Source organism: Microchirus variegatus, assembly GCF_963457635.1.
Source record: "Microchirus variegatus genome assembly, chromosome: 16".
NCBI lineage: Eukaryota > Metazoa > Chordata > Actinopteri > Pleuronectiformes > Soleidae > Microchirus > Microchirus variegatus.
The window spans coordinates 9,739,829-9,765,948 of record NC_139817.1 but is presented as its reverse complement, the minus strand read 5'-3'; the positions used below and the strand labels follow the sequence as shown (position 1 = coordinate 9,765,948).

The 26,120-nt window shown below is 39.3% G+C and overlaps 1 protein-coding gene across 1 annotated transcript; it reads left to right on the top strand.

Annotated features, from left to right (window-relative positions):
• Positions 1-338: 338 nt before the first annotated feature.
• On the top strand, positions 339-26,120 carry npdc1a (neural proliferation, differentiation and control, 1a). Its single transcript, XM_083902237.1, has 9 exons — positions 339-590; positions 13,142-13,282; positions 21,456-21,563; positions 21,654-21,875; positions 23,349-23,415; positions 24,390-24,480; positions 24,592-24,677; positions 24,808-24,907; positions 25,509-26,120. Exons 1-9 carry the CDS (start codon positions 485-487, stop codon positions 25,578-25,580), a joined length of 993 nt encoding a protein of 330 aa, XP_083758363.1. The 5' UTR covers positions 339-484; the 3' UTR covers positions 25,581-26,120.

Here is a 26,120-nt window from a genome sequence, read left to right as displayed (position 1 = left end):
TCTAATACTCCGTCGTAATTCTGCAATACAAATACAAAAATGTTTTACTTTTATTTATTTATTTTCATCTTTTTTTTCTTTTTTAACTTTTCCTCTTCTTTTTTATCTATCTTTCTGATGAGATGTGCAAAACAAATAAAGATATTTTTTTCTTTCTTTTTCTTGTCTTTATAGGAAAATGTACGAGTGGACCGTGAAGGCACCAGATCAAACACACGCACACACGCACGGAGACACAGAGACACGCCCCCTCCTCCTCCTCTGCCCGGAGCAGAAGCTCCTCTATCTTTAGCACCACCTCGGATTAAACCGTGTTCAGAGGGACTGTGTTTGTTCTGTGAACGGACGCTACCCCCGGTGCGACCTGTCCTGACTTATCCTTGCTCCTGTGTGTCGCCATTGCTCTCGCATAAACTAAAAAAAAACTCCAAAACAAAAGCGATGCTGGACTGATTGACAACAACCACCCTCCGTCACACCGAGGATGCTGCTGCTCTCCAGCCCGCGGAGCGAGCACCTGCGCGGGGCCTCGCTGCTGCCGCTCACCGTGCTCCTGCTCGGCGTCGTCTCCGTGAGCCTCGCTCTCCCAGGTAAAATACACTCACACAGAAACACGACGTCGTTATTTTTAAAACAATATGGTTTCATTTCTAAACAATAACATTGTGTAACTATTGGTGGGAGAAAAGCAGCAGCTTTTTATTCTCCAGAGAACAGCACAGACCTTTTTTGATTTGTTTTGTAGAGACGCTGGTTGTGACAAGTTAAGTAACAGAGTAAATAAGTGTATTTTGGAAGGAAAAAACCCAAATTTCCCCCCCAAAAATATGTTTTTGTTTTTTATTATTAATATAATTATTGTATTTAATTATTAATTAGTAACAACTATTTAAATCATGAACAAAATATGACTTGGTTTGGTTGTTTTTCTCAATGATAAACAGTCATTATACATCAGAAAAGTGTCTAGTGTGAGTCGTGTAGTATACTTTTCCCCTCAACAGTTAAACTCTATTTATCTGTACATTCACTGGCCACTTTATTAGGTACACAGAACACCACAGGTGTGGTCTACCGCTGCTGTAGACCACAATCTTTGAATCTGCCGAGTATTTTCTCGGTTGACTGGGTAAATGTTTTGGCCCATTTAAATGTCAGCAAATATTGAACAATGTTGATCAGTTCCCAAATGGGTTTGTCCACGAACCAAAATGAGTGTTTTATTTATTATGGAGCAAAACAAACCCATTCCCATTTAAGTAGTAGAAAAATCTAAACACATGTTTAAATGATTAAGAAACCCCTTTTAAACTGATGAATGAATCATTGTAGCCCTAACTGAGTGTATGTTTGTGTAATTGTTCTCTTTCCATCATTTAAAACCAGTCCAGCCATCATCTCATCTGACTATTTTTGCCCATGAGAACTTGAGAACACTGGATATGTTCACTTTTTTTGGCCCATTCTGTGTAAATGGTAGATGTTGATGGTTGTGGGTGAAAATCCCAGTCTACCAGCAGTTTCTGATGTACTCAAACCAGTCTTTCTGGTGCCTTTTAATCACCTATATTCACAAAGCGTTGAATGGGTGTACCTAATAAAGTGGATGTTGGGTGTGCAAGCCGTTAACTGCTGCACAAATGTTATGAAAAAGAGAAATTGGTCTTCTTTGAGTAACTGTTGAATCTGGAAGCCGGACGTGCGTGTGTGTGCACATGTGAATGTGATGTGTTTTTTTCACATGAATTTATCACTGCTGCATGTTTGCAGAGCAGATAACCTTCGTCTCTCTCTCAGCTTTAAACGCAGAATTGCTGCGACAGAACCCGCATCTGAACCGTCACGTTTGTAATCCTTAGTCTTTATCCGAGAGAGAGAGATAGAGTGAGACAGAGAAAAGCTGCCTCACACAGACACTACCCTGCTTTAGCCTCCACACACATTTATTTGTGTGATTATAGATGTTGATATTTGTCAACCAGGCGTGAATCATCCGTCCCTCGCGAATGAAATGTTAAAGGTGTGCAACCTTGTTTTTGCTCAGAGGATGTACAGAGGATGTACAGGCGGTGACGAGGGTTCTGTTCTTCCTCGTCTTCGGGGGAAATCTGAGAATTCTGGGTGGTTTATCGCGGTTAACCTCCTCGTCGTGTATCGTTATTACACCTATGAAAGCCTCATTGTTTCCTCTCTCAAGTGCTGAGAAAAGAGCGTAGAGATTTTGGCGCTACATGAAAGACTGAGGTTACACATAACGATATAATAATTAAAGGTGCCATATGTAAGAATGTGGCCCAAAACGGTTACTACATTCAAATTAGAAATACAGAGGTCTTTTAGGTTTTCGTTTTCTGACGTAACTGGCAACCCGTGGTTGCTCGGCAGCTGAGACTCTACTGACTGCAATGACTGGTAGACGGCGGTAGGTGGCGCCACATGCCAAAGCATGATTTCAAAACATAAACATGATTTGCAGTCTGCAAAATATTTTTTTTAATGCAAATATTTTGCCTGTACTGTTGTTGTTGGAGACTCAGAGACTCACATTATTCCTGAGTCTCTGTGAAATATTAGGAGGATTTTATGGCCAGTTGCTTTAGATTTATTACATAATGCACCTTTAAATGTCCACTCGAGAGAATTAACTACTATTGACAATTTACAGCATTCAACAGGACATTGTGAGTCAATGAAAACGTATACAGCCACATTCACACAGTGGCTCCCAGTGATTTATAGATGATTAAAAAACATTCCCTGAGACTAATTCCTTTACGATTTAGCTGTTTTTGCAAATTGTTCTCACCGAATGAAGAGGCAAAGTTGAACCCTTTTTATTCAGTTATAGTATTTAGTTATATTAAGTATTTAGTACATAGTTATTTTTTAATTTTATTTCACCCCCGGTTAAGAATTCACAGCTCATTTGTGCCTCAGTGTAATTAAAGTCAAATTATGCCTCCGCTTTAAAGATCATTAAATATATGAGAGGCATCTACACGTTATCAAGAACCAAACATGAAGTGCGTACTTCAGTCGGGTGTTTGATTCAGCAAACATGGACACGTCATCATTTTTGGAGATCTTCCAAAATCTCCATAAAATGAAGTCCCATCTGCTGGTCAAGATACGGCGTTAATTGTCTTCACCTGGTAAAAAGAGTTTATATTTGTACGTTCATCTTTTCCGTCTCTTGCGCTAATCTAGTTCAGCCTCAGCAGAACAGAAGGTTCAGGCACCAAGTTTGTTTTTCCACAAACCAGCGATAAGATCAGTGCTGTTCCTTTTTTTTTTTACGGACTTTTAGTCTTTTTTTTTTTTTACCACCTTTACCATCTACAGTGTCACACTCTGTCGCTCTTTCACACACACACTGAACATGCAGTATCTAATAGTCCGATCACATGGCAGCAACTCAATGCATTTAGACATGGAGACGAAACTGCTGCTCTGCTGCGTTACATGCGTGTTGAAAGTCTGATTTTTAGTCAGATTAAGACAATAATTAGTTTTTCTTCATGTCTTGTAAACACGTTAGTCCGACTAAAATCGAGCTTGTCTTAGTCGGACTATACTTAGATAATGCGAGTCATAATAGGGTTACTCCTGCAGGTATACGCTCCAGAGTTTTAGTGCGTGTTTCATCAGTTTCTGTGAAGTCATTTGAATACTCCATAATGTCAATTTGCATATTTTTTAAAACAACAATCATGATATTATCTTCGACAACATATCTCGTCCACCTCTACTGTCTATGTTTTTGGTCATATCATCCCGTCCCTCAACAGATCCCCTTGTTGAATCCAGAGGTCAGAGGCGAAAGATAGAAAACCATCTCTGAAAGCACAACGTGGTGAACCACAGCACTCGGGTGCCACTCTTGAGACTTTATTAGGCCTCTTATGTACCTAATAAAGTGACCAGTGCATGTATAATGTAAATCAGATCCTGGCTTCAGTGTTTCTCACTCGCCGTTTTTTTTTTTTTTTTTTGCCCTGCAGTAAAATGAGTCATCTATGTTGCAGCGGGGAGTGAGGGGCAGTGAATATTCAGGTGGAACGGCACCTGTGTGCACACTTCAGTGGACACGTTTCCATGACTTCAGAGGACATTTACTTTGACTTACATTCATTTCCTGGAGACTTTAACCATAACTACGACTGACCCAACCCTCAACCTTAACCATAGCTGCCCTTTAAACATGTCTTTGTGTTAAAATGTCATGGTTAACATGTTGGGGACTTGCTTTCTGTCGCCGTAATGTCCAGAAAACATATGTAGTGACAGTCTGGCTGGAATGAGGAACAAGGTATTGGATTAACGAATTGGATTTTTTTTTTTTTTTTTTTTTACTAGACATTGGCATTTGCTTTACTGGCACTTACTGTAAACATTGTCAGAAATGTTAATTTATAAAATGTACTTCTTCAAATGTCTATATGCAGTGTATGTAAACTCATGTAATCTCTGTGCTTCCAGGAAGTAATTTAGAAAATGCAGTTTGAAGCAGCTAACAGGCTGGCTGGTTTCTAATGGAGCTGTGATGTTGCTCGTGTGGTCTGTGACGGGGGTTTTTGAACGGCCTGTGTGTTTCACCAGAGAGAAAAGGGAAAATCACCACAGGATTATGTGGTGATAATTTCCATCCTTTTTGAAATGATGCAACAGCCAGAAAAGATGTGCTGATGTCGCCCACTTGCTCCTCTGTGGTTTAGAGAAAAAAAGGGGTGGTCGGCCCAGGCTTTGCTGCGGTGGCTATCTCAAACCACCGGTCTCTCGCTCTTTCTTTCTCTCTCTGGGCTTCTTCATTAGAGAGTGTACAGTTGGCAGCAGAGCTCTCCTGGAAATGAGAAGGCCACATTAATCAACTTAGGGGACATTTGTCCCGAAAGCAGTTTCAGCCGGAATGAAAAGTGCTTCTGTCTTGACCACCAGCGGCCGCGTCATTGAGCACATTTGTAATGGAAACAGGCAAATCAGGAAAAATAGCCACATTACTGTGTCAGTTGTTTTCTGCGCACACACTGTTTGCACTTGCGTGTAGCCACATCCTGACCAAGAGCGACGGCGTGTGCGTAGTCTGATTTAATAGAAGCACGGATGACACTCTTTTTTTTTAATGCTCATTCTGAGAAACATGTCTGTATGTATGCCAGTAATTTGGCCAGGACAGAGATTATATCAAGTAAAGGTGAAATATGGAAGAAACGTAATTATATCAAGACATAAAATAACCGTGAAATCTAATTAAAGATTGAGGAAACATGTTAAATTGAAATACTGGCTTCACTGATGATACGCCTTTTCATTTGTAGGACACACAGCGTTTTGGTTTGGTGTTTTGATCTGTCACGCCATCCACCGCCACACGTCTAATCAAACATTGAGTAGCAGTACGAATTAGGGGATTTTAATCTAATCATCCACAATTCTGAATTGATTCATAAACTTCAAAAAACGATTTTTTGAAACCCCCCCCTTTTTCTTTTAAGTTTCTATTTTGAAAAGAAACACCAGTTTGTGTTATTTGTGTACAGTTTATTTTTGTAACTTTTGTGAAAAAAGGGCAGCTAGCCTAAGCTTTTTTTTATGCAAGTTATTTTTATAAGTATATAATAAGTAAGTTTATATTTGTTTTGAATGAATAAATGTTAACTTTTGTCTTAAGTTTGCCCTTGTGTGATCACATTATCTTATACAAACTGTATTGTTTTGATGCCTTAATTTGCCTTAACACACTATGCATTGTATCCATTTTTGAATCGAGAATCGATTTTGAATTGAATCGTGACCCTAAGAATCGGAATCGAATCGAATCGTGAACCAAAGAATTGGAATCGAATCGAATCGTGAACCAAAGAATCGGAATCGAATCGTGAACCAAAGATTCACATCCCTACCCGCGATTACAACACATTCAGTCGTATTTTAGTTCAGTGACTGTGTCAGACGGAGAAGTACTGAACTAATCGCAGCTGAGAGTGAAGTGCCATTTCTCCACAAAAATAAAACGGGTGGTGGCACAGTCACAGTATGAGCATGAACATAGTGTAACACAGAGTATAAGTGCATCTCTGTATTTCCATATTTTGGAAAATATGGCAACCGCTGTCGTGTAATTTTTTTAAATGTGGTTTGCAGTAACAGTTTTACAGTTTTTAAAGCGCATTTACAGTATACGCCACGTTCCTTTTCCCAGCCTTGTACAGTCGAGTTCAGCCATTGTTGTGTTTGCTGTGGGTTGTGCTGCTCTGTTCCACTCCAATCTGAATGTTATGACAGTCGTTATCATCCATTGTCTGACATAAGTGAAGTTACTGCAACAGAAAAGACGGATGCAAAGAGCGGTTATGCAATGTTTCCACAAAGGTAAAACATTCCACTGAGGCTGAAATTCTTTTAATTTTTTATTTTTTCAATTTACTTTCTTTTCACCTTTGCGTTTCTATACGTAGACAGCGAACATTGTCTATTTCCTGCCTGGGCATAACAGTGTGTGTGTGTGTGTGTGTGTTTAATGTGTGTCAAACCGGTGCTATGTCATGCCCTATTTTCAACCCACTGTGGCAAAAGAAATTTGCACGTAGGAGTCGCTGCGTAACACATTCATTACCCGAAACAGATTAGATAGACTGTTTCCGCTGATTGAATCTAAATCTGATTTTTGTGTGGTTTTCTGATGTAGATTAGCATTATTATTGCGAATTTGAGTATGTGGGTAGTTGTTGCAACCGTTTCCACCATGTCATTCAGTAGAGTTAACTCAGCAATTTTCCTTCTTCCTTTGGCACTTTTTATACGATGTTTTCTTTTTGAGAATTGTCAGTTAAACCTGTTTATTGTACACAAAACTTTCTTCCTGTGTTATTTAACAAGGCCTGACAGCAGGATGAAGTGACTGAGGGGCTTTTAAAACGTTTAAAATGGCAACTTTTAACATTTTTACTGATTGGTTCAAATAGAACTTCCATGATTATTCAGTGATGTATATTTTAATTTTGAGTTTTTGAGTTTAAATGTGAATATTTTCTGGTTATATATAACGAAGAAATTATTAAAACTGAATCATTTTGGTGTGGACAAAACAAGACATTTGAGAACAACGTCATTGCAAAGGTTTATGTTTTAACATTTTCTGGACCAAATAACTAAACGATAAATCATGATAATACCCCAGATTTAGGTATAGAATATCTTCAGAGAGGCTAAATAACAGTATATTCCTGTCTCAAAGTTAAATAAACATACACACAGCCATTTATTTACATAGCCATTTGCGACTCCTGTTTCTTCTCTCTCCTCTGCACTTTGTGGCCCTAAAGTCACACAAATCCCATCCCAACAGTTTTGTTGCTTTCAATAGTCTTTAAAGCTGAGATATATTGATATTCTACATATTGCCCTTGTGGGCAAAGGTTTAAAACCCCCTATCACTGTAAATCTAAGTATCTGTTCTTTTTACATAAAAGAAAAATAAATTTTTTGTTGTTTTTGTCTCATTGCACTATAATAACCACTATATTGTTACCTTGATAGACTGACCAGATTATTGTCTCTGATAAATGTTCATTAAAATTCATGAATTGAATTACAAGACAAATTTGAAATGGAAATGTCTGCGATTTTTCTGCTAATATTACTGATTTGAATTGCTGTGTAACTTAATGCTATAGTCACATACATGTTACAAATGGTCGTCAGTACAGCAGTGTTTAGAGCTCATGTAGCCCGGTGACATTCCTGGGTCAGTTTATAGCCAGACAGAGTGAGGCCGTTGGAATTTGACTGATAACACCAAGAAGCGCCTATTAAAGGTTTTAGGAGTGGAAATCTTCTGCTCAGAAAACTCAGTTGTTAAGCAGTTTGACAGGATAAATGCTTCTTGACCTGTTCGCCCCCTCAGTCAGCTCTGATAGTTTTGCTTGACATAGCCAGTATTTTACTCTTTATCCTATTGCGAGGATTAGAACTTACAGATAGTCATTTGAATTATTAATAATAATAATACACCTCCATAACTTTACTATGATGCAAAATATGATACAGCAACATGGGGTGAAACAAATGATGCAGCTGCATTAACAGTGAAATGATCGGCTGTCTGACGATAACAAAGAGCCGTGTTAATCAGCTGATGCTACTGAAAACAAAGCGGTAGAAACACTGGCTGGTTGGCATTTTGTTTGATTATGTTAGTTGAGAGTGAGACACGGTGAATAAACACAATCCACCTGGAAGCACACACACACACACACACACAAAGCCACGTAAATGCAAATACACACACTGAATATTGGTTATGTATTAGTGAGTAAGAGCTCTCAGCCCTGCACAGCTCTTTAATGTTTCCACTTGATTTGAAGTGTTTGGCTTACTTCCTGCCCGCTATCTGTGGGTCAGGAAATGCACACAATAGAGGACATGACCCTCCTGGCATAAACCATTTCCTGCTCCCTCTCTTATTCCCTCTCTCACACACACACACACACACACACACACACACACACACACACACACACACACACACACACACACACACACACACACACACACACACACACACACACACACACACACACACACACACACACACACACACGTTTGTGAAGCTGTTTTTCTAAGGACACTGTATTGACTTCGTTTGGGCAGCCTAAACAAAGAAATATCCCTGACCGTTAATGTCTAACCCACACCTAAAACTAACCACAATTCAGATCTTAGTTCTGCCTCATTAGGACCAGGTTTTGGTCTCCATGTGGACTACTGGTCCTGTCAAGGTCAGTGTGCTTACATGCATGTTAAAATTCAGATTTTAGTCAGACTAAGACAATCATTCGGTCATGTAAACATGTCAGCCCAACTAAAATGGAGCTAGTCTTAACCGTAATAGCATACATGGATAATCCGATTCATAGTCCGATTAATGCTGCATGTATACGCTTAGTCAGGATGTAGTCAGACTTGGCGTCCTACGCACTAGCTTATAGAGAGATACAGTGCCACCTACAGAGTCAAAGTCCAGCATACACAGCCAATACATCGATTTTCTCCTCTGCATTAATCCTCAGATTTGGCAAGTTGTCCGATTGCGTGTCTTAGTCAGACTACGGCCTTAGTTTGATTAAAGTGTGCATGTAAGCATACTGTGTTTATGCCAGAAAAGGTCCCAAAGAGGAAACAAATAGGAGTACACAACCACACACACGCATGCTAATGCGATTACAGCCTGGGTGACATTTGTTGCATCTCAGGAGCAGCTTGAAGAAGTACAAGTGAACGGTGACATGAAAGTGTGCATTTGCTTGCAGAGTGAGTGTAGGTGTGCACCAGGCTTCTGTTTGCTTCTCAGATCTTGCTGGCAGAGCTGCTGTCGACTACACAGCCTGGCAGCAGCAGATGGTTAGGAAAGTCATCTTTTCCACCCGTTCCAAGGACTGTAACGTCTAAGTGCCGGAGTTGCATAATGTTGTTTTTTTTTTCCCACACTTCTACTGATACCAAACAACCTGATATACTGCAATAACACCTTTTTTTTTTTTTTAAATTGTCATCTCTCTCTCATCTTTCACTCTGCCTCTTGTTTGCAAGGCCGCCTTCAATGGCAACTTCACATTGATTTGTTTGACTCCTTCAGCCTCATTCACACTGAAATTAGAATGAGTTCAGATGAAATTATCATCCTGACGCGACTCAGATATAATGTTTATAACGATCACGATCTTTGTTTAACGTCTTAACTTCACCATCCTTGAACTATGGATGTTGTTTACATAATCCTTTAAATGCTGTAGTTGATATTTGAAGTTTACTGCAAAGCTTCACTGTGTCGCTAAACCAGCTGAACCTCACAGTCCGATTAAGTCGAGGAGTGGAAGTTGTTTTGTTTGTCAGTTGCAGCTGAATCGGAAAAATCCCAACGAGAACGATCGAGGATAGACAGGAAAATGAAGATGGAAGAGAAGGTTTAAAGGTTTTTATAAAGGGCAGCAGACATGATAATGGCGCCATGTTTTAGAAGACGTCTTGAGCCTTAAAGGTTTCCTTAATTTTAAGCTCTTGCTCTTCATCTTATTTTTAATGTTATTATTATGTATTTTAACGGTATGGTATGAATATATTGTGACATGAATATCCTGACCAATATGCTTTTATTTGGCTACTCTGCATTTGTAAGCTTTCAGAAAAAAAGATCTCCATATAGAGGAATTAAAAAAAAATGCCTCAAAATTATGTTACTAATGCCACTTTTTTCAAGTCACACATTTTTCACAATATTTCTTATTAATTTAAAGCCAAAATGTGTGAAAAATTAATATTGTCCTGGCCTATGCACATCATATTCTACAGACATCTTTGTTTCTCAGAGTAATCATTTTTTAATATTTCCATTCACTCTCATATCGTGGTTCATTTAGATATTTATCCAGAATGGCTCAGCCCTATACTCGTGACTCCTCGTCACCAAGCTGACGACCTCTCTTCCTCCCGTCTCCGTGTCCTTGACTCAAACTGAAAGACAAACAAAGCTTCTCAGATTACACGAGCGTCACAGCACAGCACAGCACAGCACAGCACAGCTCACCTCCAGAGGCGTCAGTGACTTAAGCCGATGTGGACGCCCATGTGTGCTCTTCTCCGTGTGGTCTTATTTAGATGTTTATCAAAACGGTGTGTCCTTCTTGCGTGTGTTTGTGTAATTTATGTGTCCTATTTTATCCCTTGTGATTTTAAAGGTATTGGCAGATATTGAATATACTGTCTATAAGCCTTTCATATGTACTTTAGGCTAGAGCCACACTTTCCATGTTAGGTTTAGGGACGTGGATTATGGCTATTGTAGTTATGGTTGTGGAGAAATGTTAGCATCAGTCTCCCATCTTGTAGTATATACCTACGCATTGTTGTAGATTTCGATGTCAGGATGTTGAATGCACTCAAAAAAGTGTTGCAGGCTCTTGTTTCATTTCACCTTGGTTCTATGCTTATAACTGTGATTGAACTCTAGTTGCATGCATCTAAAAATTTCTAAAATTTAAAAATAAAAATAATCCCTCGTAACATAAGGAACAAAGTTCGTTCCTTATCTTTTCAATACAAAAAGTCGTTTATCTTTCAAATACATTACAAATCCTTGTTTTTTACGGAACGGTTGGTAACCCAAAGTGTGCATGTGATGCATTTGATTATATATAATTTGTTTTTTTAACAAAAATAACTGACATACTTTTTGATGTATCATTGCACCTATGGAAAGGTGCTCTATAAACACAGAATTGAAGTGTGTGGGAAAGTAAACCTACTTGATTTATAGCATCTATGTATCTATCTATTTGTCTGTCTATTTCTGTGCACACCACCATGACAACCTTGTGTTTTTGTATGCGTTGTATAAATAAAGTGGGGTTGGATCATCTCACAACATTCTACTTCCCCCTCTGTCTTCTTATCATCACCCACTGTGCTGTTCACCTTTACTTGGCCCACTCTGCTGCACCTCCTGGCTCATTAGCTGCTTTGTTAGCGTCTCCGTATCTGCTCTCCGCTACTAAATGAGCCTACTGTGAGCATGTGACCCACTTCTGCCTGTGTGTAATGTATATGTGTGTGTGTGTCTGGGCTCCACATTTCTGTTACACTGGCAGTAATCAGATGAAGAGATTATCTAAGCTGGTTAGATGTACATCTGTGTTGGAGCACCTGTAGATCATTGTGGTTTAACTCCGGCCTGTATTGACATAGAGGTGGAGTTCACCTCATTGTAAAATACAGAAAATTGCTCAGAATGTGCCCCTTTTTTTCCCCGTGCAAACATTTGTCCTATCTGACAATGTGAGGAAGGTCTGATAAGGTGACAACAACATTTACTACATTATTCAAAGGGTTGCTGGTTCAAATCCAAGGGCTGGGCAAAGTTAAGAGCTCCAGCATCAAAAGTCACTTCTGAAACTTTTTCGCTGGAGCTTTATTTCAGTCGTATTCCGACCTGTTTTGAAGCCGTAGCGCTTTACAAACACACTGTTGCTGTTGTCTGTACATTAAACAGCTTGAGAATGTTGCCAGGCAACACGAGAGCTAAACAAGGCTATACTGACATACACGTAAAGAGTCGTGTGAAACCGATGGGCTTATTCAACCTTGCGTGAACTCATTTGACACTGGTTTGAATGTAACAGACCTTTAACAGTTGTTTTAAAGTTGTTTCTAGAACGCTGTCACCAGAATATTGATTGATGGGACCGCATCACAGCCATCTTGGCTCCCATACTGTACACTGGTTACCTGTCACTTTCAGAATTGATTTTTTATTATTGGTGTCCTTTAAGGACCTGCAAGACCTTTTCCCATGTGATTTAACAGAACGTTTAATGCCATATACGTCTTGCCACTCCCTGAGATCCTCAGATGCCTCCTCAATGGTTGTTCCCACAGTTATTCTGACACTTTTTGAAACTATTTGATTAAGCTCCTGTTATCTCTTGCGTTTTTACTTTTTGTCGCTTTTGTTATTTACAAATTTTTTCTCCGCTTTGTGTTTTTGCTTTGACAGCAACAGGCTCTTCAATAATTCAGTAACACAAATTCATATCGTGATGTAATGTTCATGAATATCAGTATAACTAACATTCTCTGTACATATACATATACATATACATATACATATACATATACATATACATATACATATACATATATATATATGGTATGTATATATATATATATGTACGTATATGTATGTATGTATGTATGTATATACATGTGTCTATATATATGTTTATTCATTGTGCAGTGTTTGTTGTGTCTGGTTTCTCCAAATTTCACCCAACCCCAAATTGAATGTATAGAGCACATTTTTATTGTGCTGTAGAGAATGTCCTCAGTAAAACTCTGTTAAGTAGTAAACATAAAAACGACATAAAAATGTAAGCGGTATGCAATGATTGAACCGTTATTTATACAGATAATCTCATTGAGACCCTTCATCATCTTCTTCTTATTGTTGTTTTTTTTTTATAGTTATTATTTTATCATTTCTTTCTGTTTCTTATTTTCATTTTTGGTATTTCATCATCTCATCAAACATCAATCTCTGCAATGTGGTTGAGATACTAATGATGATACTCTTTTTCACTCTCCCCCCCAGCTTCCCCAAAATGTCCTCACCATATCGACTGTGCCAGAGCGAGACGCCACTTCTGTCGTACTGGCTCCTCCCACTGTGGCTCCTGTCTCGACCCGTTGCAGGAGAACGATGAAGGACTTTGTGTGGAGCACGAGCAGCTCGGTATGTGGGGGGGAAAATAAGATGACAAACTCTTTGACTGGATTCATGTGAATGTGAATGTCCTGTGTGTAAGAATTAGTGACTGGTGAGACAGAGAACTACGGTGGCCTTCACATATTACTGTATGTGACTACTGTCACTTATTCATACATGGTATATCTAATTTCTGCTCCTAAATGTTACAACCTGGACATTTTAAAGAGATAATCTTATCTTAAATCAAATTTAAGATGGTCTGTCCTGGAAAAACAGGAGCACTTAATGATCAATGATATTAACATATATACATTTTATTTCTCTTCGTAGGTGTTTCATCGTCAACACAACTTAACACAGGCAACATATACGCGTGTAGTATTAGATACAAAAACATAGTTGTGTTAATCACTTTGTTTTCTGACAAAAACGTTATATAATATCTATCATATAATATATTTTTTTTAATCTTGCTAATATCCTTATGAAATCAATATCGTCATTGAAGTTTGTGACGGGTAGTTGGACAGTAGGTAAAGATGCCACTTTGTGCTAAGAAATATTTATTATTAATACTTTTTTAATACTATTTCCTGACACGCTTTTGCTGAGTGAAAGTAGATTAAGCTTGTCAAGAGCTAATCGAAGACTAAGGAATAAACAAGTTGTGTGATGGTTACATTACATTAAAGCAGTAACAATTTACTACTTCTGGTTATATATATAATAAGTGACTTCGTAAACCTGTCTGACTTTCTCTCTGGGAGCCTTGAAATGCTATTTTTTTGAAAATGGGCCACCCTTGTGTGCTTGTGTTGATGATCAATACGCTACATTGGGAAAATGATGATAGCTCAGATGGTTGTTTTGAGATAGTTTTATAACTTTTATTTTCTTGCCTCAGTCACCCTGGCTTTCTTCATTCTGTCTCTTGTGTACATTTTAATGTACACTTAGTCAAATGAATTTAAAAGTGTGTAAACACTAACAGAACATATGCCATCTCTGTTGCTCACATCTCTCCTCCACTCTTTCGCTCAAATGCCCATTTCCTTTCCCTGTCAGTATCTCATAAGTATATTTTTCTTTTTCTCTTTTTTATTTTCTGCTTGGCTCTCCATATCTGCGACAGTCATGGTGCAGTCTGATCCTCAGTGCTTTTTAATCCAGTCCTACCCCTGCTGTGTCTGCACCACCCACACACACACACACACACACACACACTGCCAGCTTTAATCACTTAGATGACATGCATCTCTCTCCCTCAGTCCCTCACTCTCTCTCTCCGTTGCCCTTCATCTCCATCACTGACTCTAAAGGCTATTCAGTGAGAGCGAGCCAAGCTGCAAAAAAACGCATCCAAGGTTCCTGATTATGGTGGCGTGGCATCGCACTGCTGCTGACGCGTACACAACGTTTCAAGGCTGCGCTCCAGCAAGGATGGAAAGACGGAGAGTGTGAGAGGGTGTGTGTGTGTGTGTGTGTTGGGTTTTCTGCGCATAAATGTGTATGCATAACTGTGTATTTATGTCTGTTGGCAGGCGTGTGTGTGTGTGTTCTCTGCAGGTTTAATAATGGAGAGGGGTCTGCAGCATGAGAGGTTACTGTATGAACCCGGCTTAAGTTATTGGCAGAAGCATCAGATACAAAAAAGTTGTCATACGTAAAGACAAAAAACAAAAACTCATACTCGTACACAAACCAGTAAAAAAAGTGAGGATGAATAATAAAATGTGAAATGTCCTTGAAACCCCGTAAAAGTTTGAATTAAATAGACTAAAAGGACATGGGTCATTGAAAATGCTTGAATTGTGTGCAAGAAAAAGGTTAGTTTTAGTTGTAGTTGACGCGTGATTCCGTGCAGAACAACGAGCGAGTAAAGTTAAGCAAGAGAGCCTGGGGAATGCAAATTCCAAAGATCTCCGTCTCACCAAAGAAACTGACAAAGACTGACTTTGACCAACAACCCAAGGACAATCGCTTAAAACAAATCAATAAAAGTGGACGCCGTGGGCGAAGCGGCTCTTACAAGTTGCCCCCCCATCTTTAAACTGTGTCGGCACATTCAGTCCTTGAATTTGAGGGAAAAATGCCCTGGAAAGTCCTTGAATTTGGGGGAAAAATGCCCTGGAAAGTCCTTGAGTTTGATGATGCATGTGTTTTTTTCAGATGAGCCTCTCCGCTAAGCTCCCTATAGTGGTTACATAAACCCCCTGACAGAAATGATGAAATTATGCCTATTTCGGTCTCGTAAACAAACCATGTTGTCGTCGTGTTCTCTTTGCAAATTAAGACTGGAGAAGTGTTAATTTGAGAGGACCCCTTTTTCGCACCACTTAAAGGACATATGTAATGTAAATTATTGAATTTATCGATTATTACTTGATTATAATATAATAAGTAATCGTCAACAATCGGTTTTTGTGATTTTTCTGCTTCCGTATTGTGAATATTTTCTGTTTTCTTTGCTCCATATAACAAAGGAATCATTTTTGTGACATAACAAGACGTTTGATAACATCATCATTTCCAGATTTGGTAAACACTGATCCACATTTGTCAACAGTTTCTGCCATTTGACGGACCAAACGAGTACTCGATTAATGAAGAAAATAATCAAAATAATCAAAATAGTTGCAGCCTTACATCCTTAATTTGCATACAAAAAGATGACAGTGCAAGACGACAACCTCATAGAGGAAAATCTAAATTATTTTTTACTTTAAAGTAATTTTAACACTCCATTAATGTTACGTTTTTGTCGATCTATAAAGAAGACTGGAGAGACTTCTGTGTTTTTAGTCTTAACTCCGCAGTTGTAATTTGTTTCACAGTTTCTGTTTCTTTTCTCAAACTCTGCGTTTGCTTTGCCCCAAGGTCCTTATCTTCAATATTCATGGCTGCAGTCACTGCTGGTCCACCACATCTTCTGCTTGAAAGTAAATCGATGCTCCTCTTTCTAATTTCCTCTCTCTCTCTCTCTCTCTCTCTCTCTCTTTGTAACGGTCAGGAATTCAGGAGTACGTACACTCAGTCGAGAGAGGATGACAGTGTGCAGCGGGTAAACCAGTGAGGAATGAGTGAGCACTATTTCATTGCAAGTAGGGCCTGCTTGTATTTGACAAAGAGGCGTGCGCTGCCATTGGTAAACATACAGTAAGCCTCAAAGCTATGTTCTCGCTCCAGAAGTAGCATTAACACACGGCGAGTGGCTTGTTGTCGTGACAAACAATTCAATTTGTCACTTTGCTGAAGACAGACCTGTTTCCATGTTAGCAGGACGGCTATGGGACACAGTCATTTTAATGGGTTAAGACAGCGTTTCCCAATCCTGCTCCTCGGGATTCAATCCCCTGCATGTTTTAGACATTGCCACTGCTCCAACACATATAAATGGTTAATTATCCAGTATAGTTACAGTGTGAGGGTCATGTAATCCATAGGCTCTATGCATATTATTAAGAGGTTACATCATGGATGTTAAACAACAATGCCAGACAGCATTTCAAGCCGCAGTTTATTATTCTCACTCTCTTTGTTCTTTGTGAACAGAAATGATGTAACATTATTTCTATACTGCATCCTTCATCTGAAAATCAGGCGCTGTCGAGCAAAATTATCGCAGCTGACTGGGTTTTGCGTCAAATGTGCTGAACGACCAGGATTTTTCTGAGCCGTGGATTTGACCTCTGACACTTTTGTTGGGCGCACACAAGCTGCTGTGTGTTTTCAGTCAAACTCCGACCGTCTCGTTTTACAAGCTCGATGTTGCCGTCTGTCTTCATGTAAAACGAATCACTTGTCGCCCGGGCAACGCGCGATCTAAACACCACTATGTTGAGAAAGAGAGAGAGTCGTATTGTTCTGATTTAGAACAATCCAATTAAATATTTAAATGGCAAAGAGTGAAGATTCAGGAACGGGTAAAAAGCTAGATTTTAATTCATCTCTTAAATTCTGAGGCAGAATGAATAATAATAAAATATATCAATTTCACGGTATGATAGGACCACAATCACATCCCTGCAGATGACATTTCATGCACATTTCAAAGCCACGTCTTTACAGATTTGATGAAAGAGCAGCAGCTCTTATCACGTTCCTTCCTTTCTTAATTATCAGACGTACTGTCTGTCTGGAGGGCTAAAGCCTTTCACAACGTCTGAGGTCTGAGGCTGAGATGAGGCTTTGAGCTCGTTACTGTCCACAGACTCTCTGGACTCTTTGACCTGGTTCTTGTGTTGATGCTATAAGAGGCTTGTGGGGTTTGTTTTCAGGGTGTAGTGCGTATATTTCCACACTTTTCTGTTCACTTTCAGACTTTTTAATACCTAGTATTTGTCTGTGTGACAGACGCAGCCTCACTTTTTTATTCAGAATAGCTTTTAAACCCAGTAGTGTGGTGACAGGTTTATTCTTTTATGTGCTCTAGTTTATGCTTTTATTTTGTAAAGAACTTTGGTCACCTGTGGGTTGTTGCTTTTAGACTCAAGCTTTTATCAATATTAATATTTTTTATAATTTCAAATATACACAAGAGAACGATGTAAAACAAAATACATGTTATATTGTTTTTCCTCTTGATTTATATCTCTATATTTCACAGCTACTTGAAATTCCACATGTAAATGTTGTGCACTGCTCATTATTATGAGGAGGAGGAACTACAGTCCATCGCTCACAGCTGCTCATACAAAAACACGTGCACAGTGACACCTAGTGGTGGTGGCACAGAATGGAACAGCTGGCTCAGACAGGTATTTTGTGTTTCACTCTGCAAAAATGAGAACACTTAAGAGTTTTAATGTTGTCTCAACATAAAAAAACCTGTCCATATATTCACTACTCGTTTTTTTTGTCGATGCATGTTACAGAGAAGTCAACTACATGACAACAACACAAAAACTGTCTTTATATGACAACAGACACACTAATAAAGTCTGTTTTTAGCTGTGAACTATTTCGCTGATTTTCCTTTCAAACAGTTCAATCTAAAACCAGCGAGTTAGTGTTTTTATTTCTTAAGTCAAGAGAACTACATTGTTTGAGATAAATGACCCACTAGAGGGCAGCAGGAGACACTTTAGTGTAACTGAGTGTGAGTTGGACTGAAGCCACACAGGTTTCAGTGAGGGGAACAGACTAAAAGCTTAACATGACATGTTTTTACTACAGGTGTGGTGGGTTTAGTGGAAACAATGAATTGTTTTATTTTTGCGTGACATATGTGTTCTGTGGTTAAATTGCTTCACATTATATTACAGATAAATGAATGATTAAAAAAGTAACAATCACCAGACAGAGCACAGTGAAATCTCCCGTTCTCCAAAAGAGACACAGACTGAAAAACTGAAATGTGTAAAAGTGACTTTTATCTTTGAAGGGGAAGGCTGGTGGGTAAAGAGTGTGTGTGTGGGGGGGTAAAGTGTGTCTCCCCCCCCCCCCCCCCCCCAAAGAAATGTGAATGGTTTTTAAGTAGGACAAGAAAAGCAGCACAGATGTGTGTGAGCCACAGTCCCTGTTGAGATGTTTAGTGTTTGTTTGTTGTAACCAACAGCCCCCCGGGCGCCTCTCAAGAGGTTATGGGTCATTATCAAGCCAGTGACAAAACTCTCCTCCACACGTAGAGGTGTGCGTGCTTAGTCAGTGTGTGACAAACTACACGCCTGCTCACAATTGATCACTTTTCTTAGTTGAATTATCAGCGTCGGGCCTAGTTTTCCTTCACCCACGGCTAAGTCCTCCTCCCCTCGTTCACTTTCATTGAATTCCTTGCAGATTTTAACTTCACATGATGACTGGCAATAAATCTCTCATGTGTCCTTGAGTCACCTCTAAGAATTTAAAGCGGCGTTTTAAGACGCGCTCCTGGCTTGCACTCGGGCACGATTGGAGCTCTCAACCACCTGCAAAGTACAGATGGTGCAGCCCGCCTCCACAGACACCTGCTATGAAGTGCACTAAATGGCCATTAGTGAAGGGGGGCATGGAGATAACAAAGCAGACAGTGAAAGTGGTGGCATCTCATATCGTACACATTAGCTCAGCCAGATGGCCGGCCTTCTGGAGTGAGAGTGACACTGTAATCATTATAAAGTCATGTAGGTGGTGGCGATCATTTGGAATAATCCGATGTTCTGAGTTTCGCTGTTTTTAATGGTGAATATCTATGTTTCTTTTATCATGCTGTAACATCCTGGACAACTTAAACATGTTACAACTTACTTGACAACACATTAGTAGCAAAGAGATTAAAATATATACATTTTAACATGAAATGGGAACAGGACAACAGATATGAGCTTGGCAGGAAATACACTCTTAGAATTAAGAGTTCCAAAAGTGTTCTTCTACGAGGGCTGAGGTTCTACCAGGGTTCTTGGTAACATTAATGGTTCCAGTAAGAACCAATTTAATTATCTCAAACCAAAAAGGGTTCTCCTATGAGGACAAGCCGAAGAACCTTATATGGTTCTACTTAGCACTTTTATTTCTATGATTGTTTAAATTCAATGACAAATACATATATAACTATAATATGTGAATGTTTTGCATGTACAGGAAAGTAGAAGTATATAATATATATGGAAAGCACTGCCCACTGAACTCAAAACACAACTTTTTCAAATGGAACTGAAATACTTTTTAAAAGCTAATCTACATGTATACACATTCAGCTTTCTCTCATGATTTACAGCCTCACTGCACTGTCAATGATTTACCTGATTTCACAGGCTTTAACGCTGATAGTCAACAATCATGTACCATATTTTTGTGCTTTACTGTTTGAGGTGTAATTGATACATATAAATGCTGTGTTTATTCTGGTAAACTGGACACTCTAAATTGAGTGTGAGAGCGGATGGTTGTTTGTCTCTATGCGGTGTACCTCACCATTCGCCCCCCATGTGGAGGATAAAGCGGTAGAACATGAATGAATGATACAGTGACGTACTGTGGACGTACAGCATTCAGGAAACAGGAGAACATTACCTCCATTAACACTGAGCTACGGGATCTTTTGTGAAAACTAGTAGCAACTCGGGCTCCGTGAGGCAAAGGATTGGCTGATTGCTCCTCCTGCCCCCCCACGGTGCTTCCTCCCCATGGCCACACACACCATCACACACTCATCTCCGTGGAGACCACAGCAGAACTGCAGGAATGTGGTTCACTGTCTGGCCCGAAGGGCTGTAAACAACACTTTAGTATTGTCCCCCACTCTTTTTTTCTTCTTTTTTTTTTGTACCAGTCCACAAACAAACAAGACGCGCTCAGGCACACTCCCAGTCCATCACTTCAGAGGCAAGAGCCTGAAGAAAGGATACATGTCCAAAGCATATGGCTGTCTCTCCCCTCTGTTACAATGGTCACATATCACTTACAGTCCAGACAACAAGTTTATATGCTTTATTTTAGCAACATCTATTGGTGAAGTTGAATGTTGCAGCTGAAAATCCTTCCTTTCTAAGCGTTTAGGAGAAAAACTACGGTAACCTTGTCCATTTAAAAACATGGTGGTCCATCATGATGGCCTCCACAAAGAAGGCCCACTCCTGCTTTAGAAATAAATGGCTAATAATAATTTTATATTACAAAAACTGACGGTTTCTCTCTCATTGTGACTCTTTTTATTATTATCATTTTTATTATGGTTACACTTACAGTAAATCAGCATGGTGTTCACTATTTCTCCTATTTTCTGGTATGTCTAATAAAGGCTAAGTGAAAGTTTTGAACATTTTGAATTAGAAATGTGTATACCACTAAAAGACAAAAATAGAATATTTGAACAATTATTGTTTTTTATGAAATGACAACCTCAGTCGCTCCTGTTTGGTCCTGGTTAATGTGTAAATTATGTTTATTTCTTCTGTTTTGATTATTGATTAATCTGTTTGAAGCTTTTTTCATGATTAAAACAAATGTGAATATATTCTTCATTTCTTTGTTCCCATATAACAAAGAAATCATTAAAAGTGAATTATTTTGGTTTGTGGACAAAACTAGGCATCATCATTTCCAGGTTTGACAAACACTGATTAAGATTATTTAACATTTCCTGATATTTTATGGACGTTGTTGTATTTTAGCTTTATTCACACTGTTGCATTTCTACTAACAGTTACTGTCACGGCCAGTTCCATTAACGTAGAAGTTCATCGGTTTAACGTTGTTTCTTGTTTGTCTTTTAAAGGGTCATTCTACCGTGACCTGGATGAGGAGATCGATTACCTTGAGTCTGTCCTCGATAAACAGGCATTGACTGAGACAAAAGCCCCCAAAAATAAAACCAAACACCCTGGTGAGAACCTGCAGACTATTCTATCAACAAAAAACTTACTTAAAGAGTTTGTTTTTCATTTCACTTGCTTAATATCTTTCACTCTCTCAGCTGCCGTCGTCGCCTCTCGGACAGATCCCACCAAACAAGAACAGAAAAGCCCCGTCCTTCCCGCATCGGCCCAAAAACTCCATGCCGTCACTGGAGCTCCCAACGACCCTAAAGCGTCCGCTGCTCCTCACAAACTGACTCCAGTGCCCAGAGCCACCAAAGCTGATGACCGGAGTGGTCCAATACTTGTGCCACCATCCATGAACGATGGACTTTTTATCCGTAAGTGACACTGCATACAGTGAAATGTAAAAAAAAAAAAAAAAAAAAGGCTTTATGAAAACCAGAAAACAAATATTTGGCAGATGTAGAGAAACATTTTCTTCAATGAGCATAATAAAGAAACAGAAGTAGCAGCTTATTTAGCCTGCTGTTGTAGCCATTAGTCATATTTGTCTTATTGAGTTTGCCGATATCGGAAAATACACCTTTAAGCCAACATCTACAGATACCAATATTGTGCATCCCTGCATTTATCCGACTAAAAGCAGACTTGTAAAAGACATGGTAACATGTTAGTACAAAGGAAGCTGAATTCTGAAGTGAATTCTGAGAGTTGTGCTGCTACTACTGCACTTACATGTGCCACGCTTCATAATCCGATATCAGAATCTGAATACTTTATTAATCCTGGAGGAAGTTGTGTTCCTCCATGCCAGATTAAGAGAATACACATTTACAAGAAAGAAAAGTACCAAATAGTACAACAACATGTAAGTTATACAATATAATAACAGAGCAAGAAGCATGTATGCCATATTATGAAAAATAATTCCATGCCTTTATATAAATGGAGCAATATATATGTACACTACTGTTCAAAAGTTTGCAAATTTTTTTCCATTAAAAGTCTCATCAGTCACATTTATTCATCAAAAGAGTTGAATGAATAGAAAATATAGTCAAGACATTGACAAGATTAGAAATAATGATGTTTATTCAAAATAATAACTTTGCCCTTCAAACTTTGCTTTCGTCAAAGAACCAACAAAACTGTTTTCAGCTGTGCTAACATCATTTGCACAAGGGTTTTCTAATCATCCAATAGTCTTCTAACACGATTAGTAAACACAATGTTCCATTAGAACACAGGAAATGGGCCTCTATACACCTATGTACATATTCCATTAAAAACCAGACGTTTGCAGCTAGAATAGTCGTTTACCACATTGTTAATGTGGTAAACGACTATTCTAGCTGTATATGTATAGAGTGTATTTCTGATTCATTTAATGTTATATTCATTGAAAAAAAGTGCTTTTCCTTCAAAAATAAGGACATTTCTAAGTGACCCCAAACTTTTGAACGGTAGTGTAGGTAAAATGAAATAAAATACCCCTTATGAAACAAGCCAGGGCCTAAACCCAGAAATGATTGAAGCAGCTGGTAAACAACATCAACAATACCTTGATGAAATTCAGGCCACTATATTTTTCTCAGGATTTGTATGCTCTGTCACCTTAATGAGTTTGATAATTCCAAGACTTGGACTGGCTCTCGACATGCTAACGACGGACTAGCCTCATGCTAAACCAGAAATCACCAAATACTACCAAGCTGAAAAGAGGAGGTGACACAATAAATCTATTAAATCAGTTCCTGTGAAAACATGGGTTGTGGTTTCCTGTTGTTTCTTGGTGATGTGTTCCATTTACTGCAGTGAAATTTCATCACTCGTCTTTTCTAATTTTGCAGTTGTCGTCTCGCTGTGTGTGGTAGTGGGCGCTGTGGCAGTGATCCTGGCAACTGCATGTTACATTAAGTAAGTCGGGACAACATGAGGTCACGTTTCTTGTTTCACAACATGAGCTTGTGATCAGTCTTCACCTCACACGGCCTCTATAGCTTGTTTTTTTTTCCCTGTCTGTCATGTGCATCACATAGAAAATGTCAGCATATTTGTTACCACAGTTGTTTTATCTTCAGTTGCTGCTATGATTTCCCCAGATGTTTACACACTTTGCCCTCATTAACATGAACATTCAGACACCACTGTGGTTTTTCTGAAGAAAATAGATTGCTGTTGCTAGAATTGACAGTTAGCGAAACTAAATGTCAACAGTACGAGACGAGTACACGCATTTGTCTTCGCAACGAGCTTGTGATTAAAGACGACGTCCACATTATTGTTGTAAGACAGGGGTCTCAAACTGGCGGCCCGGGGGCCACATGCAGCCCCCCAATCGATTACATGCGGCCCCCCCCCCACTTAATATCATGTTATAATGAAAACATGGCCCACGACTTCACTGTCTTTGCTTTGCTTGCAGTGTTTTTTGTAACAGTAATAATAAGACATTTGGTCATAATTATCCCATTATTAAATGTATCATATACAACATTCAATTACATATATAAATACGGTTGTTGGGGCCAGAGCCACGAATGGCAGTAGCCGAAACGGCTCCTTGTATGAATTTTAATTACAGTTGTCCACGCTATTATTTAGGCATCATAAATAGTATTATTAAGTATATGTGTGATATTGTGAGCAGTTTTTTTTCCCACTTTTTGTTCAACACAATAGATGCGCATTGGCCCCCAGGTCATTTGAGTTTGAGACCCCTGTTGTAAGATGTTTTAAACACTTTGCCTGATGAAGATACCAAATATTCAATTGCTTACAAACAAAATTGGCCCTCGACCACATTTACTTGCTGATCCCTATGCATTGAACTCCTGAAACCAAAGGATCAGCCCAAACTCAGATTCATGATGCCCCCCCCCCCCCCACAGGTTGCAGAAGGACTCACGCCTGGCTCAGAAGGTGGACTACCCCGCCTTCAGTCAGTCAGGCATGCCGCCTGCTGCAGCCAACAGTACATCGGTAAGCACGCGTGGCCCTCGACATCACCTTTGTTGTTCCTGTTCCCTCTGCAACAACCACAAAAGTATGTATGACTTACTTCAGCTTTCATGTGTCACACATGTGTTTCAGCCCCAGACGGGAGATAAGACTCTGGCCCAGAACGCTCAAATGTATCACTATCAACACCAGAAGCAACAGATGCTCTCCATGGGAAAGTACGTTTTTTTTTGGTTTAGTCACTTCCTCTATCAACCACATCCTTTGGGCTTGTTTCCTCATCATCACAGTACCTCAGACATCTTCTTCTTTTGTGTGTGTGTACGTGACCTTTTTCTGCCTCTGCAGTCACAAACCTGAGCAGAAATCAGGTGACAGCGACCACACGTCGGATGAGGAAGAAGTGGGAGGAGACTTCACAGTGTACGAGTGTCCTGGACTTGCACCAGTGAGTATCAGAAGCCCCACTTTTCCACCGATGGTCCCAGCTCGACTCGCCTCGACTCGATTCGGCAAGGTTTAGGTTGGTCTTCTGCAACAAAATAGTCCCGACTCAACGTGGGCGGAGACATCACTGCACGGCTGCATGAAACTGCCGTGACTTCATTTACGCGCGACGCACACATAAACGAGTGACTTGTAAAGCAGTTGCTTTCAGCGCAACTGAATCATTAGAATCAGTTAATTACAAATATTTGTTAGGTACGTACTCTATTTCACAGCCACTCGCCAGTCACAGCAGTGCTGTCACTAAATACACCAGACTCCTCTGTTAAATATTGCGATTTTAGACTTTTCGCTGGTAATTGTTGGAGATTAGGACAAGGAGATACCAGGTACTATGCAAGTGGAAACGCAAAATAACCACGCGGTGCCGAGGCGAGTTGAGTCGAGCTGGTGGAAACACAACAAAACACACACACACACACACACACACACACACACACACACACACACACACACACACACACACACACACACACACAGCCTGCATATTTAAAGCTAACTTCTTGCGGTGAGACTGATCATCTATTTCTTCTTCTTGACAGACTGGAGAGATGGAAGTGAAGAACCCTCTCTTTGATGACTCAACTTTACAATATCAGGGGAACCACAAGTGAATGTGTTGGACACACACTCGTACACAAAACTACACAAACTCGTGCAGACATAAGACACAGCTTGATCAAGGCAGAGGAAGGGCTTTTTAAATTGATTCTTGTCTTGTGTAGATTTTTCTCTCGCTTCAAATTCACAGTATGAAGGATTTCCTTTTTAATTCCTGTTTTTGGGCGGCATTCCCAAAATGTTTTCCTCCTCCTCGTGTACCTTTTTGTTCTCCTTCCTACTAAACTTAACCCATGCAACTGATTTAAAATGTCTTGCCATATAAGCTGCTCAAAAAAGATTTTTACGGTGATAGTAAATAAATAAATAAATATATATATATATATATATACATGAAAATATTTATCTGAAGATATATACGTTTGTTTGCATGGTTTTACTATGTTTGAATCATGGCTAAGCTTCGAGTCACTCTGGTGACTGTTGTTTGTGTTTGTGCGTCTTTCCTCTTACCGGTACCAAGTTAACCTTGTGCTGCAAACGTGTGCATTCAAAGAGTGAAAGTGGTTCACCTTTTATAGATATTTGTACAC